General features: G+C 38.3%; 1 protein-coding gene across 1 annotated transcript in view; it reads left to right on the forward strand.

Moving 5' to 3' along the window:
- EIF2A (eukaryotic translation initiation factor 2A) overlaps positions 1–18,366 on the forward strand; it is a 41,344-nt gene extending 22,978 nt beyond the window's left edge. The window contains exons 6-14 of the mRNA XM_075201963.1: positions 7,271–7,353; positions 8,366–8,439; positions 9,242–9,386; positions 10,186–10,302; positions 12,699–13,270; positions 15,728–15,835; positions 16,118–16,225; positions 17,515–17,580; positions 18,118–18,366. Of these exons, the coding sequence (XP_075058064.1) occupies positions 7,271–7,353; positions 8,366–8,439; positions 9,242–9,386; positions 10,186–10,302; positions 12,699–13,270; positions 15,728–15,835; positions 16,118–16,225; positions 17,515–17,580; positions 18,118–18,183 (1,339 nt within the window). The 3' untranslated portion in view covers positions 18,184–18,366. The remainder of the gene's footprint in view (positions 1–7,270; positions 7,354–8,365; positions 8,440–9,241; positions 9,387–10,185; positions 10,303–12,698; positions 13,271–15,727; positions 15,836–16,117; positions 16,226–17,514; positions 17,581–18,117) is intronic.
- The last annotated feature ends 2,397 nt before the right edge of the window (positions 18,367–20,763 follow it).

Raw genomic sequence — 20,763 nt, forward strand, 5'->3', positions numbered from 1 at the left:
GGTCGGCCGGGTGGATTGGTGATGGACTTGTGGATCTTGGGCAAACAGTAAATAACAGGCAATCTTGGATGTTGGTTCAGTATAAACTGATATTCGGTTTTGGTGAGTATGCCTTTTTCTAATGCTTCATTTAGAAGTACAGTGAGTTCTTGTTTATATTGCTGAGTGGGATTTCCAGGTAGGGTTCTGTATGTAGAAGTGTCTTTGAGCTGATTCTCTAGTTCAGTAAGATATGCGGTTTGATCAAGGAGGGTGATTCCACCCCCCTTGTCAGCTGGTTTAATGATCATGTTTTTATTTGATTGGAGGTCCTTCAATGCTCCCCTTTCTGATTTGGTAATGTTGTTGGAGTTGAACTTAGGTTTGATATTGAGTTTGTCAAGATCACTCTCTACCAGCTTCTGAAAGGTTTCAAGATATGGACCCTTACAGTGCACGGGAAAGAAAGTGGACTTATTTTTCAATTGGGTGTGTTTGAATGTAGTGGGTTCTCCAGATGGCTCAGGTATGTCCATGTGGGAACCAGGTTTGTAATTAAGAAAAAACTTTTTGAGGGTGAGATTCCTAATAAATTTATGTAAATCTATATAGGTCTCAAACTTGTTGAGTGGCCTATTGGGTGCAAATTTTAGGCCTTTACTAAGAAGATCGGTTTCGGATTTGGTGAGCACTTGGCTACTCAGATTGAATATGCCATTGGTGCCAATTTCCATTTCTCTATTGGTTTCGATGTTTATTTCTTTATTTTTGTTTTGGGTCTTGCTCCTCCTCTCTCTATGTCCCTTAGTTCCTCCCCTTGTGCCTCTTGGGATGGGGATCTTTCTTTTCTTTTTATGATGCTCATTGGACTCAGGGGTGTTTGGGAGGTGCCTTGGGCTAGTACTAAAAAATGATCTATTAGATCATCTGCATCAGCTTCTTCCAATTCGATATTATCCTGGTGGGGGTCTATATGTTTCAGTTTGTCCAATAGTGCGGACTGGTCCTGGGAAAGTATTTGGCGTGCTTGTTTTATGCCTCTCTTATATCCCTCTTTCACATTCTTTTCATGATTTTGTTTTTTCAAAGGTATTGAAATGAGGTCTTTGTTCGGTCCCAAATTCCGTTGGTTTAGTGGTTGATAAACCCTATCATGATCTATATATCTGGGTAAATGTTTAATTAGTGGAGACTTCTGTGCTTGTGTACGATGGGGCTTCTTGGTGGGTGTATGAATGTGATGGGTATATGGTTTTTGTGGTCTGAATTGTTTCCTCTGTTGTGATGTACTGGGTGATGGCCCTCTTATTTTCGGAGGTATGTGATAACCATACTCCAGATCTTTAAGATCCCTCTGGAATTTCTTCTCTTTAATCCTAATAATATCCTCCTCAATGCCTTGGAGTTTGCTAGTGGTAAGTCTCTCTAGGTTTTTGAAATCCTCCAGGTGTTCTATAGGTTTGAGTTTCTCCCGTATGAGACTCAATTCCTCATCTATTTTCTTAAGAGAGGAAGTCCTATTATTGATGATGTGGCTCATAAGTGAGTGGGAACATGTATCTAGGATGCTGTTCCATTTGTTGAGAAATTCTTTATCGTCAAGCGAGTATGTGGGGATCTTTTTAATTCTCAGACCTCTAGGGATGATGTTGTTTTCGATATATTTAGTTAGTGTAGTAGATTCCCACCAGTATTTGATTTCTAAGGTGAGAAGTTTTTCATATCTGGTGTAGTAGGAACAGAAATTGTCATCATTCACTATTGGGGCTAGCACTCTTTCTTTCTTGGAAAAAATGTCATCTGCCCTAATGAGTCTATCATTCCTAATATTGTGTATCATGCCTGATAGGTATCTTATGTTGATGGTGGAGGTTGCTGCTAACCACTTCCCAGGGATTAAATAAACAATGGATATAGACAGATAGGGTGGGTTGCGCTACCTCTAGATATGTGAAGCAGCCAATAGACGAACCTGAAAATGTGTAGGAGGGAATCCCTACCCTCCCAAGGGGAAACAGGGTTTGAATTAAATAAATAACAGGTTCTGGGCGCTGATCAGTGTGAGATATATGGCAGGATGGATAAGTGAAATAGGATATAATAGATGTTTATTGTAACATGGTTTACATGAAACACATTCCGGCCGGAAAAAAAATTGTGCATGCAATGCACTACATAGTGTAATAAAGGCACATGGTATCACAAATGTATCACAAAAATTATAAATTGATAAAATATTGATATATATCAACTGTTCATATTGGGATATACGGAATTGTGCTCATGAACAGACCTAACCATGTTTTATTACTGGTACTTTACAACTATCCAGAGATTCAATTTATTCAATTTACTCAATTGATTGTTTCAATTTATTTGTGAGATTGTTCTGTCTGTTTGTTGGAATACCCACCACGGACACAGATCTATACTATAATGTCACTCATGAACTGCGAGTATTCATCTGTATATAGAAGCATCCCTTTGACATACTCGCTTCATTGTCTCCAGCTGAGCCCCTGGCAATCATGTGAAATTACTGATGCCTAATTGCAAACATCCGGACTATATATAAACATACTGGGAGGAAGACCAGCACTGACACACCATCCCTGAGGAAGCTCACCGGCATTCTAGCCACGAGCGAAACGCGTTGGATACATAGCGACATAAATCTTCCAGCTAAGGACCATTCATCTAGCATGCTAGATTTTCATTCATTCATCTGAATCATCTTATCAGGTTTTTGTTGGGCGCGAATCAAAGAGAGCGTGCATACGTTACACACGCCACCTCCGTTGTATACACAGGCTGCGTGCCTGCGATTCTCTCAAATCCACAACCGAGGGACAAGAGACGCTGCCGCATCCTAGGAGGAATCCTCGCCCCGTGAACAAACCTTCTCTGTCGAACGAAAATATGTAAGTCACCCTGGACCTTTTGTTTAACCCTTTGGATACACATTGGTTCTTTGGACAACATTCTCAATCATTAACGCTATATCCACAAGGGCTCAATGCCTACATAGCGGGCTTTATGTTAAGCCAGGACTGTCTTTTTTCCGTGATTTTACCTTTCATTTGTTTTTCCATTGTTATCCGTTACTTTTGAGCTCCTGTATACACACATATATACAATTTTTGTGACCTCCTTTTGTGATATATATCAATATTTTATCAATTTATAATTTTTGTGATACATTTGTGATACCATGTGCCTTTATTACACTATGTAGTGCATTGCATGCACAATTTTTTTTCCGGCCGGAATGTGTTTCATGTAAACCATGTTACAATAAACATCTATTATATCCTATTTCACTTATCCATCCTGCCATATATCTCACACTGATCAGCGCCCAGAACCTGTTATTTATTTAATTCAAACCCTGTTTCCCCTTGGGAGGGTAGGGATTCCCTCCTACACATTTTCAGGTTCGTCTATTGGCTGCTTCACATATCTAGAGGTAGCGCAACCCACCCTATCTGTCTATATCCATTGCAGATCACTTTTGTCTACAATTTTTGTGACTGTGGTCATAGTGACACTAACTCTGGTTCCTCCTGTCTTTATGTCGTCTGATGACAATCGATATATGTGTAGCTCATCATTACGAATAGGCCAAAATCTGTGATGAGAACGTGTTACTGCTACAGTCATTGCTGTTTCTAGATGGCTATGACATTAAATTCTTCTGCAGTCTGCTTAATTGTCCAGCTGTTTGGTGCCAGAGTTAATATTATAATTACTTGTCGTGGTGCCTTTTCACACTTTTGCTTTAATTCATATATCGCACTCTGTAAATCATCACAACCTGAATAGTTGCTTACTTTCTGGGGTAATTCTAGTGATGTGCTAGGAAGAGACAACATTTCAGTAAGCTTCTCTTGAATTGGCTGTATTTGCCTGCTCTTTTTTTTAGCGTATGTCTCCCGGTGTCTTCTCTTTATCCCATGCAATTTCACTGGTGAACAACCAAGCTTTGTAATACTTTCATTTAGCGCATCTGTTTCTGCTGGTTCAGTTACACCCTCCTCCGGGGATTCAACTTCTTCTGTTAGGATATCTGTGTCTGTTTGTTCTTTACAGTGTAACAGTTGAATTCTGCATTTTGGGCAAAATGTCTGTTCTGGCTTAATAATAGCATGAAGCTGACAGTCACCATGTTCTTTGGCCCACTTCAGTGACATAACTTTTAAGCTTTTTCTGGCTCCTTTTTTGTGAGACAAGAAATTATTACAGCAAGTTTTCAGAAATTCTTCATCTTGGCAGCAGAAGCTTTTCATGATGGTAGCAGATTGAGGTTCCAGGATCATTGGTTACTGCATTTGAAACTTCAGTTCTCAGAATCAAAAGTTATTTTTCTTCATCTGTAAAGTGGTCCCAGCTATGTAATCCAACGGTTTTGGGTAGACAGTAATATGACAGTCCGTATTTAAAAGACTACCAAATATGCACTTTTCATGAGCAGCTGCCATGATTGATTATCTTTCTGTGTCTCCCTCTCTCTTTCTCTGGAAAGTTTCAGTTTTGGTTTCTCTACGGGGAAAACCCTTCCCATCAGTTTCTGTTTGTTTCATTTCCTGTATGGGAGTTTTATCCCACCGCCTCAGTTAAGATCACTTTTTTGGTATGGTTTTTAACAATGTGTAAATTATGTATGCTGTACAGCAGTAATCGGGCATCAACTTCATTATTTTTATTCTCCACTATGAAACAGAGTACCCTGCTGATATTATTGTGGTAGTAGTGTATACCTTTTTTAACCCCCCCATAAAAATAAATAAATAATAAATGGGATCCCTAATGTTGATTGAACCTAGTGTTTTTAATTCTATTCGAAAAACGTACATTTTTGCCGTAACGCAAAACATGAGGCAGATAAAGTAATTTGGTTTGGATTTGGGAGGAAGAGTTACCTTAGGGGTCTAAATTTTGTGGTGATTCCTTAATAAACACCCGTGATACTTCAAATAAACTGGATAAAGAAGCCGCGATTAGTAAATTTATTTAATAAATTGAAAAATCAATATTTAATCAACTAATTGTCAGACAGTCGAGATATTTCTCAGAAATAGTTGTTTTGACATCGTCTCAACTAAAAGAATTGGAACAAATCTGAGATGGGTGGTGGACATTTCATTTTTTTTTGTGGTGATCTGATGTGGAATGACCCAGTTATAACAATAGAACATTGTTCTGGGGATTCTAAATTCTGAATAAAGTTATTCAAAGGATTTTAAATGCTTAGTCTGATATAGATGAAGAATTGTCATAATGCTGCATCTACATCAGACACACCAACCTCCCATTTTTAACAGTGTCTCCTATTATTTCAAAGAGGCGTCTGGCTGAACACCCTTCTCCTCATACATTTATGATCTACATCCTAATTGCAAAGAGCCTGTTTAACAAACGACGCAGTGAACCTTTATATTTTTTCTCCCAATACAGTTTCAAGGTGCCCCTAGTGAATCCTCCCATCCATTTGTCCCATCCATTGTCTCAGATGCACCAACTGTGAAGCAAAGTAGTATAGTTTCAGGTTGGGGATAGCTAGACATCAAGCATAGTTGGCTCTTTTTTTTTTTTATCTCTTTTCTTTTTTTTCCACCCAGAGAAAAGATATAGTGGATGATTTTGTGGAAAATATACAGACATTTAAATACTGGGGGATACGTGGCAGGAACATGCAAAAATTTGGGTTGGAAAATAATTTTCAACAGATTAACTCTGCCAGATATGGGAAGATACAACCACATTCCACATTGTCGGAGGTCTTGGTGATGTCCAGAGACCCCACCACTGACTCATCATCCTCGTCATGTGTCCTCTACAGATGAGTAAGTAGAGGCCTGTGGATAATATATTTGTGGCCATGCCCTGCATTAAACCTGTTTGGTCTGGGTGGACACCTTGAGATATTAAGACTTATAGCCAAAACTTTTGCCAGAATTTTAATATTTGTTGACGGCAAGGAGGTGAGCCTATATGAATGATGATACAGCATATTGTTGTGGGAATAAGGGATAATTATAATTAATACCAATGCCATGGAGATGAAAAGTCTCAAGGGGCTTGGGGACATTAAATGATCTGTATGTGTTATAGAGCTCAGTGGTGGTATCATCCAGGCTTTGCCATTGAGAAAGGCTGTGATCACCAAATCCTACTCCTCCAAGGCAATAGTGAATAAATTACTGGAGTCAGTAGATGGGATCCACAGGTCACTCTCGTTCAAGTAACAGAGAAGTAGATCTTTAGTAGGGTGAATCGTCCAGTGAATGAACGTTACCAGTGAATGAACATTTTCAAAATGAATACTTTCAAATTCCACTTAATATGCCATCTATGTAAGTTAATCTGTTGCATTTGTTTTATTAAAGGAAGTTACATTTTTCCTACAAAGCAGGAATTGTCACACTTCATACCCCCGCCTTGCCAAGTAGGACATAACGCAGCCCCCATCTGGGCATACTGAGCATTTAAAGTAAAGAGTAATCTATGTTTCTATCTGTATTTTTTGGCCCACAAGTTTTGTGCCAATTCTATATGGGACAATATAAAAGCACTCTCTCTAAATAACAGCATTTTTGTTACAATTGATACTCTCTCTGATTTGAGGGTTTTGTTTGTCCTGCTCACTCAAATGACAAGAGAGTCCCTCAGGAGATATAAAAAAAATCAGCCTCAACATCTGTGCATTCACAGAGATAACTCTCCCACTACGCAACAAACTTGTAAATCGCACCCATTATCGTCAGCCAGAAGTGGCTACATTTCCAAAATCTGTCACCCATCTGTCTGTAAGAAATGGGGATGAGTTGACTGAGGTGCATAAAAAAGTATATTGACCTAGAGTTTGCACTTGCTTTGGAGGGAAGCTTAGCTGCCCTCACACAAGAACCAAAATACCCCTCAATCTCACTGAATGCAGTGTGATTAGACCAACCTGCCCAAGGCTGCTTGAAGAAAATACTTTACTGCTCACCAAATGATGCCACATCAGGCTTGTACTTTTTAAGATGACCCAGAACAAGGGTCCTTTTTATTGTTGTCATTAAAATCCCTAACCTTTCATGTGAGCACACAGAGCCTTCCCAATTTCTAAGTGAATTTGACATTAAATTTGAATTTTTATTGTAATTTATTACCTTCTAAAGTGATCAAACATACTGTACATTTACTGCCCTTACACTTTTACATCCAGTAAGTACCCCCCATGCCAAGTTTTCTCCATAAAATTACATTTTATTCAAATTTTTTTGGTTGGTGTATCCATCTACTCCAGGTCCCCTAGCTGGTCTGAAGATGAGAAGGTTTGTGCCAGGAGTGTAAATAATGAAGTGCACTTCTTTGAAAACAACAATTTTGGTAAGGTGAAAAGCAATGTATCACTTTCCTGATTGGGGAGACAATAGGTCATAAACTTGGGATGATATTACTATATGTATATAACAGCTTTGCCTCCATAATATATCATAAGTATGAAAGTAATTGTGTTCCTATCTGCTTAGATTACTTTTAGAAGTAGATACAAGCGTATAATACACAGGTGATGTGAATATATGTATATATTTACACTACCCATTGGGGAAATAAAATGTTGTAACACATTGTTATGTTTGGTGCATCTTGATGTTAGAAAGTGATGTCATTAGTGTCATAAGACTCATTAGGAGTTCAGTGATAGAATACATAGCTCTTATGAAAGGCAAAACATACCAAGATATGAGAAGCACCTCATATCAGCAACTTATTTTGTTCCAAATTGAGCAATATTAAATTTTTTTATTTTTTTTTACTTTTCCTGCCCATTTTGAACTAATAATTTGTATGTAATGTACATTTATACATTATTATTATCCTTTATTTTTAAAACGCTAACATCACATGGCACATTGAGGGTGTCATGATACAAATAAATAACATACAATGACATGAAATGCAAGGTAAAGTTAGCCCTGCCCAAATAAGTTTACAATCTAACAGGTGTGGGGAACAATTGATTCATAAAATAACATAATCACAATTGTAGAGGTTGGTGGGGGTAGGCGTTGGTACTACAAAAGTATTATTACCCACCAGCATTAAAGCAGTAATTGGCATCATTAATTGTGCAGCTTCATGGTTAGAATATCAGCTATGTGTTTTTAATTCTGCAAGGAGTGTGAGAGTTGCCCTTTAACACACTTACTAAGCCTGCCACAACTTTTAGCATGCTTTGTAGGTAACTGGGGTGGCATTCTGCTTATGCCTGACATTTGGAGAGAGGGATTTAATGGTTCCAGTGTATATATTTTTATATTTAGTCATAAAAGTTGCTTATTAGCTATTTTTATCTTCTGTTTTTTATATTAACTACCAGTTTGTGTTACTTTGCCAGACACCATTGTAAATAAGCTGCATTTACAGAAAGTGAGTGACTTTGAGTTGTCACCTGGAGATCATCCCTGCAAGGTAGAGTATTCCACTATTCTATAATATGTCTGACTTCTTTTTATTCTTAAATCTGCTTAATAAAATAAGTAAAGCTGTGCTAAAACATTTTTTGGAAAGGACCTATGGTGATCTTTATTTAAGGATGTACACAATATTAAATATATAGTAAGAGATGCATTAAAACATATTCTGTTAGATAATAGCAATTATTCATATCGTGTCCACTCTCTTCCCCAAATACAGCTCCCTCTTTCTGATCACTTAAAGTCACTTTTCTGGTGGTTATATGTCTTGCTCAATTGATGCTTCCTATTGACAACACTATCCACTAATTAACGGATCCAAGACTACCAAACTACTAACTTATAATGGCAATAAAACGTAGGAAAAATAATCCCATAATAAATGGTTAAAAACTGAAATCATTGTTTGTTTTTTAAACAGCTTATACAAACAGACAACCCCTTTAAAAAAAATGTGTCAAAATTGTCTCATAAGTTTTGTTTGGATTGCTATTCTCGTGCATTTGGCTCATTGTGATACCAGACCAGGATTTCTGCATATGTGACCAGCCCATGATGTCTATACTTCAGACTCTGTCAGCTGAAGAACACTGAATAGCTCCGTATAGAATAGTTTGTTGGCAGTCTGTGGTAAAAGTGGTAGATCTGACATTTACAACATGGGCACATCTATAAAAGCAGCCATGTCTGTTATAAATATAAAAGTATAGAGTTAACAGGGTGTACACTTCTTTTTTTCATGGTAATAACACTTGCAGTGGGCAAAACAATGGTACAGTGGTTTTTCACCTGTCTAGGTAGCCTGTTATGTTCCTGGAAGCAAAGGTGCTCCGTCATTTGTGAGGCTGTACCAGTACCCGAACTTCACTGGTCCCACCTCAGCACTTGCAAATAAAAGTTTCTTCAAAGCAGATAGAGTTACTATGTTGTGGAATTCAAAAGGTAAGCACATTGTCACTTTACGTCATATAGTTCATGTTGCACATTGGTATACTCTATACAGGTTTTGGTAATCTAAATAATTGCTTACATTTTTTTTATTACATTTTGGAAGGTTCAGTAAAATCCAGTCCCTAAAGATTACTCACCTGGTCTCATGTGTTCCAACAAGCCCCCCAATGCTTGTGGTAGTCGGCACACTACATGAATTGGAAAAAAACAAAAACACACCTATCTTGGCAGGATCAAGGAGAGTGGGGCAGAAAGTGCGAGGCGAGTTCCACACAATCTGCCCCACTCTCCTTGATCCTGCCAAGATGGGTATTTTTTTCCAATTTATGTAGTGTGCTGACTACAACAAGCAGCACTGGGCGCAGTCTTCAGATGGCCTGCTGGATTGTGTGAAATCCGAACACTAGTTAAGTAATCAGGTTTTATAATGATATAGTGGAATTATCCTTTAAATGAACTGCTGTAATTCTACGTAAATTCCATTGGTCACAGTGTCCACTAACAACATGGTTGTACACTATTGTCTATAGAAAATTAATGTTTAAGGAAATTAGAAATGTCTGTAATGTACGTGGAAAAGTCAGTTGATTTCTTGATTCCTGCAGTACTGTGATTGGTTTTACGTTTCTGCTAACAATATTACATTAACGTACAAGCGTTTGCCAGTCTAGAGATAGATGTGGCAGTAAAAGGGAAATATACTTCATATATTTCTGTAGGTAATTTCAGACTCCATTGCTTTTCCATGTGTTCTCCTTAAAACATTTTGTTGTTTACTCTTATGCAACAGGTACTGCAGTACTAGTGACTGCCAGCACTGACGTGGACAAAACGGGAGCCTCGTACTATGGAGAGCAGACACTGCATTACATTGCAGCGAATGGGGAAAGTGCTGCTGTACAATTACGTAAGTAGGATGTCCATGTAGGGTACATATCACAGTGCATGACCTGATAACATGGCCATCTGGGGCACAGCAAGCAAATAGAATCCAATAACCTAGTTATTTATGAAAGAAGTGTTATACGGAAGCAATACATAGATTAAAACTCTGTAGCTTGCCATTTAGCATCCTCTTTTAGTTGAAAGAAATAAAAAACAATAGGCCTGAGAAATGCTTTATGTTAAGCAATTGATTAATTAAGCAACCAGGCCTTCTGCCATTTCCTTCATAGATCACTGTTCTAGTCAATGAGTGAACCTTGACTGAACAAGCGATATATATTACTGCTCAGAGTAATGACATGTTCCCATATAGTTTACTGACCACTTGTAGGAAGTCTAACGACCCTACATAAATAAGGTATTAGGCAATTCATGTTGCTTGAAATAAAAGGGATAATGGTAACAGTATATAGGTAAAAGTTTTCAAATGAAATCTTACGAGTCACCAGGTCCATTAGCATGTTCTTTACTATATAGTACCTTGTGAAGCTTTATGAAGTGCAGGGCAGGCTTCCTCTAGCATTCTAGTCTGACAGCCTGACTCAGTTACTGTGCTCATTGCCACGCTCCCAGTTCTACTGCTGTGCAGGCCACAGAGAGCATAGCACAATGGATAAAGCGCTCACTTCCGGGGGGAAATAACACTAGAGGACCTTTAAAGATATTTATCGTGGACAAATCCTGCATTTTTTTATTCACATCATTCCACATGTCATTATGCATAATGAAGGACATTGCATTGGTACAACAATATTTTAAAATATCAGAAAGATAAGCGCAGCCTTTTTAATGACTGTTTAAAGTAGGGTGCTGCCCGTGATTTGTGGATCTCCCAAATCCACTTGCTAGATGCAGCATTCAAAAAGGATACTACTCTAGGCACACTCCATGTGTCAGTTAATATCGATAAGATAGTGTAAGTTATGGTTTATAAATGTTGAAGCAGATATATGTTAAAAAGCCTTCACTTCTTAAAATGGCACAAAAATAGTGCAAATCTTGCTATAAATATAAAACTAAATGCATGTGTAGATGGTGTAGTTCGCAAACCTCACATGATTCCCAAAAGTTAACGTTTCCACACATATACTAAGATGTTCTAGCTACACAGTTCATTTTCTGTGTGCTGCAAACAGTCAAACATAGCACGTGACTGTCCTCTCTGTTTTCTGTCCACTAGCTGCAGCTACCTAGTGAGTGGTAAATACGAACACCTATAAAGTGCACATATAGTCCCTGCACTGAGCGGACAACGGTACTGGCTAATAACACCTGTGATAGCTGCAGGTTACACAGTCACTGATTTAATAAGCGCACTGCATACCTTAAACTACATATTAATGAATATCAATTTCTACAAAAACAATTTACACCTGTTATCCTCTTGGTAAAAAGACTTCTGTATGCAGTAAGTGATACTGTATTGTTTTTATATAACATGGAGCATATGGGATACTCCAGGGGGTAAATGTATGAAGCTCCGATTTTGAATATCCCGCAATTTTCACGTGGGTGTTTCATCTCGCAGATGTATTAAAGTGAGATTTTATGTAAAATAGTCAGAGATTTGTTTCTGTCAAAATAGATATTTCCAAAATCAATGAAGATCAACGTCCCGACTGTTTGCCACTCTAGCTATACAAGTCTCAAATGTATGAAGCTGCCATTAAGCAAACTCTCCTGAGTTAGCTTTAAAAATCGCTAGATACAACACACTGTTTCCCAGCTGCGTGATTAGTAAACACATCACTTACACTTACTTACACTGCGCTGCCTATACAGGTGTATAACTAGCACCAGCATACCCATGGCAGCCAGGGCAAGCTGGCAATTGAAGAACCACAAGTGCCAACATGCCCTGACACCCATGCCTAACTAAGTAAGCCCTTCAGTACCACAAAATAAAATGTTAAATAAGCCCTAACTCTGTTTAAAACCACAACATTTTAATAAAAATAATAAAACCCAGTATACTTACCGATCTGAATTCTTCCTCTTTTGTCAGCAGCTTTTAATCCAAATCTGTTTAAAGATCATGTCCCAAATAATTTGTAATTCCAAATGTCCATGCATGTAAATATCTTCTGGTCATTAAGACCCTCTTGTTGCTTTCAGTCTTCTTATCTTCATGCAACAAGGACCCTCATATTTGTAAATCCAAATCCGGAACATGCTTGAATAAAATAAGAAACCCAATTTACAAACGACGCAACATTTGCTTGTACAGTGTACAAACAAACCGACGCTAATGAATAGAATCCAGCCACGAGGTCCTTTTATAGTCTATGGGGAATACCCATGACAGAGTGGCAATTTCCATAAAAAAATTTTTATTAATCTACTTTGTTTTTCTTTCAGCAAAAAATGGTCCCATCTATGATGTGGTATGGAACAAAAATGCAACGGAGTTCTGTGTTGTGTATGGGTTCATGCCAGCCAAAGCCACAGTTTTTAACCTAAAATGTGATCCCATATTCGATTTTGGCACTGGCCCTCGGAATGCTGCTTTCTATAGCCCTCAAGGACATATATTGGTACTGGCTGGCTTTGGTAATTTGAGGGGACAAATGGAAGTATGGGATGTCAAAAATTACAAACTTATTTCCAAGCCAACAGCTTCTGATGCCACATTTTTCTCCTGGTGCCCAAATGGGGAGCATTTTATTACTGCTACTTGTTCACCGAGATTGCGAGTTGGAAATGGGTATAAGATTTGGCACTACACAGGCTCTATATTACATAAATATGATGTACCAGACAACACAGAACTGTGGCAGGTGTCCTGGCAACCATTTGCAGAAGGAGTCTTTCCAGCAAAACCCATCGTTTACCAGCCGGTGGCAGGGGAGATCCCAGCGGAGGAAAGTAAACCAGCCCAAGCTTACAGGCCACCTGCCCTGAGGAACAAGCCAGTGACTAGTTATAAGCTGGTGAGTAACAGTATACAGTGCTTTTCAAGGTTACTTTATAATGTGCCACAGAAAACACAGCTTAGTGATCCTCGTACCTTTTCACAAATATTAAAACTAATCTTATGCCACACAGCAGTCTAACCTTATTTATCTTCTAATAAATTGCAATTTAGTTTACATCACGTCTGGACGCCCTGAGGCGTTCTGGATCAGTGCGTGTGTTTGTTCGCGTATTGTACATAGATAAATTGCTCTGCATTTCTTTCCAACCCAGGTCCTGACATAAATAATTGTGCAATCTTTTTTGAAGAAATAGTTTTTTTGCCAAGCCAGACTTGTTTAGGAGATCATTAAGAAATCATTAATTCAGCTTTCACAATCTTGAAAATTAGCATGGACTAGGTATAATTCATATGATTTAAGACTGACAATTCACTTTTCAGTAGAAAGCTAAAATGAAAAAGTTGGATGTTGCTTTTAAATCGAAGAATTGATGAAGTTGTTTTCGGCACTTTACTCACCGAACCTCAGGATAATATTTTTCCTCTGGTTTGTATATCTGTTTATCTAAGGTAGATCATTATTATTATTATTATTATTATTATTATTATTATTATTAATAATAATAATTTTTATTTATAAGGCGCCACAAGGTGTCCGTAGCGCCGTACAGGGACAAACAAATTACAATACAATGGGAGACAGCACAGTACAGTAAACAGAAAGCACAGTAACTCAGTGAGCTCAATGCACAGCTAGAGAGGGCGGGGAAGGGGGAGGGAGGATCCGCAAACGACAGGGCCCAAGAAGGAGGGCGCGGAAGACAGGGAGACCCCCAGGGGGGAGGAGGGAGCGAGAGTGGACATGGGGTGGAGGATCCTCGAGGAGGAGGGCTAAGTAGCTGGAGAGCAGAGTTAGAAGTGGTGGAAACAGGAGGAGAGATGGCCCTGCTCAGAGGAGCGTACAATCTAAGGTGGATCATGTACCAGTTCACATCCTTAACATGTGCTTAACAATCGCCACATCCATTTTGCCCTCATTTATAGGGACAAACTGGACAGGATATCGTCAGGTGGCACTCGGGCAGTACCACAGTCAGTGTCTGGCCAGCATGTGTTACAGGCACATGTCTTTAACCAAGCTTAATTTGTAGTTCTCACCAGGGTGTATACTAATGATGGCTGTCACAACCCGATAAACTGTTGATCGAATTAGTGCTTAGAGCTGCATGGGTGCTGATTTATTTACCATTAATTTTACATTAACTTGCTAATCAATTTGTTCTCGCAGTAAACCAAATGCTGATCATTGCAATACAAAGTTATCTAATGGTATTTACTCACTTAAATTTTCCTGCAAAATAACTATTGAGAACATGCTAAATTCAAAACTAAAATTCTTAAACAAGAGTAGTAGAATTCTATTATATTTATAGTTCTAGAACTATTTTCTATTAGTAACTTACATCATGTCCCCAACGGCAGTTTTTACTGACGTCTTTCTAAGTGTGTGTCACAGTACTGTATTATTCTGTTGTTGTGGTAACATAACAGATGCTTTTCTGTGATTGATTATTATATTTTATAGTTTCATGGTTAAAGAAAAATATGCTGGCATACTGCTATAAGCAGAGAGAATGTAATCCAGTGTGACCCGTGAGCTAGAGTGAGACTGACTGTAATGGAGAAAATAGCTGGTGGTGGCGACATGTAAAGTCTGAACAACTTTGTCACAGTACAACAGCGCGCCCATGTGGCTAGAAACTAGTATTACTTTTTGTTCTGGGGCTTTTTTTTGTGTGAATAAAGGATAACTTTCCTAATCACCTTTGTTATGGAGAGAAGGGTAGTGCCCCTAAATCCTAACATGTAACAGAGCCTCAACTGCTACACAACCATGAAGTGCAACACACTCCTCTAATATAAAATCATACTCCGTAGCACCATTAGAAAAGCTAAACATTTTTACATTTCAGTAATTATATTTGAAATCCTTATACACAGCCTTACAAATAGATGACCTGAACCAGTGCTGACTGGTTTTTATGGCATGGGATGAATATTTGTTCTGTTATCAAAATATGATGTCATACAAATCTATGGAAACCAGCGAGGGCACCTGTAAATTACCACAAATACTATGATTCAGCTATAACAGGTTTTTGTACTGGCCTTCAACATGAAAATATAGATTTACTGATGGGATGGGATATTTCAACTGTAGCTTAGTTTATATACTTTATTTTATATTAGTAGAAAGTATGCTTTCCTACATGCTCTCTTCTCAGAGCATGTCCTTCAGCCTGGATTCCTCCACTTGGTAGCCTATGTGAGATACATTTAGGTACAAAATAATACCGTCACCCTTTATTTCTTAGGACATGGTTTTCAGTACAGTTGCATGCCCAGAGGAGATGACAGAAAGCTGCACAATACCAAGTAGAATAACTTGCACTTTTTTCTGTCTCCCATTCAGCATGAAGATGAGCCCCCACAAAGCACAAAGCCTCAATCTACTCTACCCATGTCCAAAGCAGCTCTGAAAAACCAAAAGAAGAGAGAGGCAAAGAAAGCCGCCAAACAGGTAATGCAGGACGTGTGAGTATTTTGGAGAAGGGCAAGCCTACTAGTTAGACAAGTCACTTTTTGTTTGGGGTTGTCTTAAGTTCTGTTCAGCCAGTTTTATAATTCTAAAAATGTACATATATACTCTGCTGTGAGCCTGTCTTGCGATGTAATTCTCTTTTGTTCTATACAAGAGGTAGAAATGCTCACAAAGTGCTTTCCTAAAGCGTCTGAGCGAGCCCATGTCTGGTCTTTGTTGTCTTACGAGGCAAGGTCTGTGCAATTACATTTTTTTTTCTAGGAGGCCAAAGTAGATGAACCAGTCTTGCAGATCAACCAGGACATTGCCCCAAACACTGCAACATCTGGTGACCCTGAAACTGACAAGAAGATTAAGAACCTGAAAAAGGTGAGCATTGTCTGGAAGGGATTCCTGAATGCAGATTTATTCAACGTATGACCCATGTATGACCTCTGTTCTACCATGTTTCATCTTTGCATGGCATGTTCAGTAAATGGGTGGCAGAGTGGTTAGCATTGCTACCTCACAGCACTGGGGCTGTGGGTAAGACTCTGACCAGGGTATTATCTGTGTGCAGATTGCGTGGGTTTCTTCTAGATGCTCTGATTGCCTCCCACGGTCCAAAAACATACAGTTAGGTTAAGTGTGTGTGTGTGTGTGTGTGTGGTCAGCTACAGTGGGAGTAGAAACTGATGTGAACAAAGAAATCTCTGTAAAGTGTTGTCTTTATACAATATAAGTAAAGGATAATAATATTGTTACAAGTTACAGCAAACATCTTGAATGCAAAATAGGTAGAAGGAGATTCCAGAGAGCAGCAATAATGTGTCTGTCCTATAGTGACAGACATGCACCTGAAACGACAATACTGTGCTGCTAGTACTTTTCAATATATTTGTAAAAAAAAAAAAAAAACAGCCACCTGGGAGACGTCACATCATGTGTATAGCTAAGATGCCCACACACTGCGACTGTAACTGCCACTTAGGCTTTTAGACTGATTGCAAATTGCAGCATGTGTGGGCATCAAACGGTTGGCAATTATGATCACCATGTGACTGGAAATGTTCAGGCCGTCCCAAGTGGCTGAGTGGGCAGATCTCCCGTTTAAATGGAGGAGACACTGTACAGATGTAGAATGGAAGGAGATATTGTTTTCTGGTTTGGGGTGATCGGTATCGACAAAAAAATCTGCACTTGGAAAAGGCCAATAAACAGCTTTGGATATCCAGATTCCTAGGTAACAGAACACCTCTTGGTATACAGTCAGGACAAAAAGGATTTCTCTAATAATTAATTGCTCTTGCATAAATGACTGATAATCTGTTTTGTAATATTTATATTATGTTTATAAACCATACATATTTGAACTGGTAATGTCTAATTAACCTCACATTCTTTTTTGTTTAATTCAATTAGTAACTGGAACTTTGTTTAAAATTTTTAACCAAATCTCATTTTTATTTAGCAAAAGTTAAAAGCTTGCTTTCAGAATATTTTACACAGCTAACACAAGACAACAACCCTCTAACCAACATTGCTGTGTGAATGACTAGTTCTATGCCTTGACACTGTGTTATGCATTACAGTGGTGTTGGGGCCTCTCTTCTATCTTTATTATTTAAGATGTGCCAAATGCTGTCATTAAACAACATATCACTTTTCTTTTTTAACAGAAACTGAAAGCAATTGATCAACTGAAAGAGCTGCAGGCATCTGGGAAGCTGCTAGAAAAGAACCAGGTACTTTAAGTCTGTAGGTCAGCTCTCCTTGACCTCAAAAAATATCCAGTCATTGAATTATTGTTTAGTAGAGGACAAAGCCTTTATATTGTGATGGAAACTAAGCACGTAGGAAGAAGCTGTTATACTGCTAGGATGTGAAAAATGAATCTTACATGATTTATTACACAGAATCTGTATGTTCTCCCCTTTACTTGTCTCCACATGACTGTCCTCTTGCTGTGCCAGGTTTCTTGTCATAGTCCAAAGCTGTACTTGTAAGTTAATTGGCTTCTGTCTAATTGGCCCTAGTGCGTGTTTCTGTGGTAGGGAAATATCTCTTTAAGGTTTAGTTTCTGATCTGTGGTCCTATTGACCTTCTGCAGTAATGCATTACTTTAGGGCTGGTGATCTCAATGTGTCATTGTGTTGTACTCTTGTATACATTTTTCTATACTGTATATACTTATATATTCTGCTGTTGTACCAGGTAATCAGAGTATTACATAAGTGAAAAAGATTCTCTCCTAAATGCTTGTGTCCGTCTTATTCCCACAGATTGAGAAAATGCAGAAGGAGGACACACTTCTAAAGGAATTAGAAGATTTAGAGCTTGGAGTGTGACAGACCTAGGAGTTATTAAGCAGATGAATAATTATGTATATTCTGTACGGTTTGATAACAGAGTGAGTTTCGGTTGAAAAAACATTTCTTATTGGAAAACAGTGTTTTGTACCTGGACACACAGAATTAATGGACATTGTCCACACTTTTATGCTTGTATTACAATACAGAGACGCCAACCAATATGAAGTGTGTGTGAGTGTTCATTCCTATTACAAAAACACATATAAAGTCAATAGGCTACAGATTCCTGGAAGTGTTTTATACTGCTTCTCATTGTCTTTTACATTCTTTGTTTACATCACCAGGACAGTATACTTGATGTTTATTTAAGTCACCCAGGTGAATCTGGTTTTCAGTTCATTGGAAGTTCAAATAGCACAACATCTTCTCAGCACTTCATGGTAGTGATGTGGATTTTTAGTCTAATTATTAACACTGAAATCTTCATCTGAGCACCTGATTTGAGAGCTGAGGTAAAAAGTATTGAGTGGGCTGTGTGATCAGTCACACAGCAATGTTGGTTAGAGGGTTGTTGTCTTGTGTTACCTGTGTAGAGGGTGGTAATAGGGTAACGTAAGGAGATTAAGATGCTGGTTTAGGAATATCATAAGCTTGTCTGAAGAGGTGGGTTTTCCGAGAACGTTTGAAGACTAGAGGAAAGTCTTACTGTACTTCCTTACGTTGGCCAGTAGCCATCAGAACATGATCTCGGTGTGTACTATTACTGTGGAAAGAGCTGAAGTTTGTGTACATGTGGCATTGTGATGTGATTTGCAGTGTAAATGCAAGTAGATTACTTTTCATTCATTCACTGACTATCTCCATTTCTATAGGACAACAAAAAACATAACTTGGGGAAATATAGCACGGAACGTTAAAAAAGAAAAAAACAACTTAAGCAATATAAAACTTAAGATCTATATATTCAGTCGTTCATACACAGCTACTAAGTGCAAAAATCAAGCTCTGAATGTACCAAATATAAAGACAGTGGAGCTGATGCAGAGTAGGACTCATGTATCCATAAAGAAAAGTCCTCTGCCAGACACACTTGCACCAACTAGACCAAAAGCCCAAAAAAAATGTTTTTAAAATGTATTTTAATAGGGAAAGCGTTTTTCGCTAATACAGCAGGTATAATCTTTCTTCTTGTGTACCAATGAAAGTAGCAAAAATCTCATTTTAAAATACGCCCACAAAATCATATAATATAGGCACGATCAATGAAAACTTGCACCAGCCCTCAATTTCCGTGCAGGTCAGCCACAGTCGCAAATACACAAACACTCTTACTGTACTCTGCGTTTGACTTTTTGAGCATGGACTTCTAATCAGTGAGCACTTACTGTATTCATCTGAGCCCATATTGTTATTTGTAACTGTTGATTCTTAAGTAAATGCTCCAGACAATTGTCACCATATTAGTAAGTGTATGGTGCTCGGTCAGGTTGTTATTGCCAGCAGCCACTCCGTTCCTTTTCTCTGGGAGAGATAGTGCCACCTACCTTGAGGATCGGAACAGACTCCAAGGATGCTGGGCACATGCTGAGGAATGGCGTTTATGAGTGTGTGAATTAAGAGAGGTTTGTGGAAGGTCAGTAAGGGGGAACTGAAGTTATTTAGAGTTTAGCAATATTAATAATCTCTAGGACTTAATACTTTACACTCTGCAATCCTTATCTTGTTAGTTTAACATAAAACCAGTAAAGTGAATTTTAATATTAAAACTGTTTCTCTTAAGACATTAAGAAATTTCTTCTATAAATAGCATCTCTACACAACAGAACAATTGTCAATATGTTTCAATGGGTAATCAATTAGGGAAAACCTAGTGCAATTAATAAGATAAGAGGTAATCTAAGGAGGTGACTGTCCTGGCCAGTGAAAGGTAGGGGGAGAGGAGTGGTTTAGGAATTTGTGGGTGAGGACTTTGAATTGGATTCTGAAGCTGACATGGTACCAGTATAGCGACTGGCAGAGAGGTGGAAATTAATTGGGCAGCATCATTTTGGACAGACTGAAGTGTGGAGAGATGGGAGAAAGGAAGGTCAGAGGAGAAGGTTACAGTAATAAATGCAAGAGAAAGTGACTGGATGAGAGTTTTAGTTGCATCCAGGGTTAGAAATGGCCTGATCCTAGAGATATTACGAAGGGGAATGCATCAGGATTGGGAAAGACTGAATGTGTGGGGTGAGGGAGAGGGAGGAGTTGATGATACCCAGGCAGCAGTCTTAGAGAGCAGGGGTTGAGGGTGGTATTGTCAATAGAAAGAAGAGAGGCTGATAGGCTAGTAGTTGTCAATACTGAAACACAGAAATAATCTGAATTTCAGGAACTACATCATCTGAATACTGGGAGAGTTTAATAATAAATTATAATATGTTGTATTTATGTATATATTAAATCCCTCTCTTCCCTCTGTTTTGTGCTTTCCTAAACTAAATTTGACAAGTCAGGGTTCAAGGTGTTTGTTGTGTAAACCAAGTACTAATGTGCAAAAAATCTGGAACTGTTCTAGTTTCAAGGTCAGTCTTCTGACATGTTTTTTTTTTTTTCTATTTCTTATAATTTAGTGGA

This window comes from Mixophyes fleayi, chromosome 3 (assembly GCF_038048845.1).
Source record: "Mixophyes fleayi isolate aMixFle1 chromosome 3, aMixFle1.hap1, whole genome shotgun sequence".
NCBI classification, from domain to species: Eukaryota; Metazoa; Chordata; class Amphibia; order Anura; family Limnodynastidae; genus Mixophyes; species Mixophyes fleayi.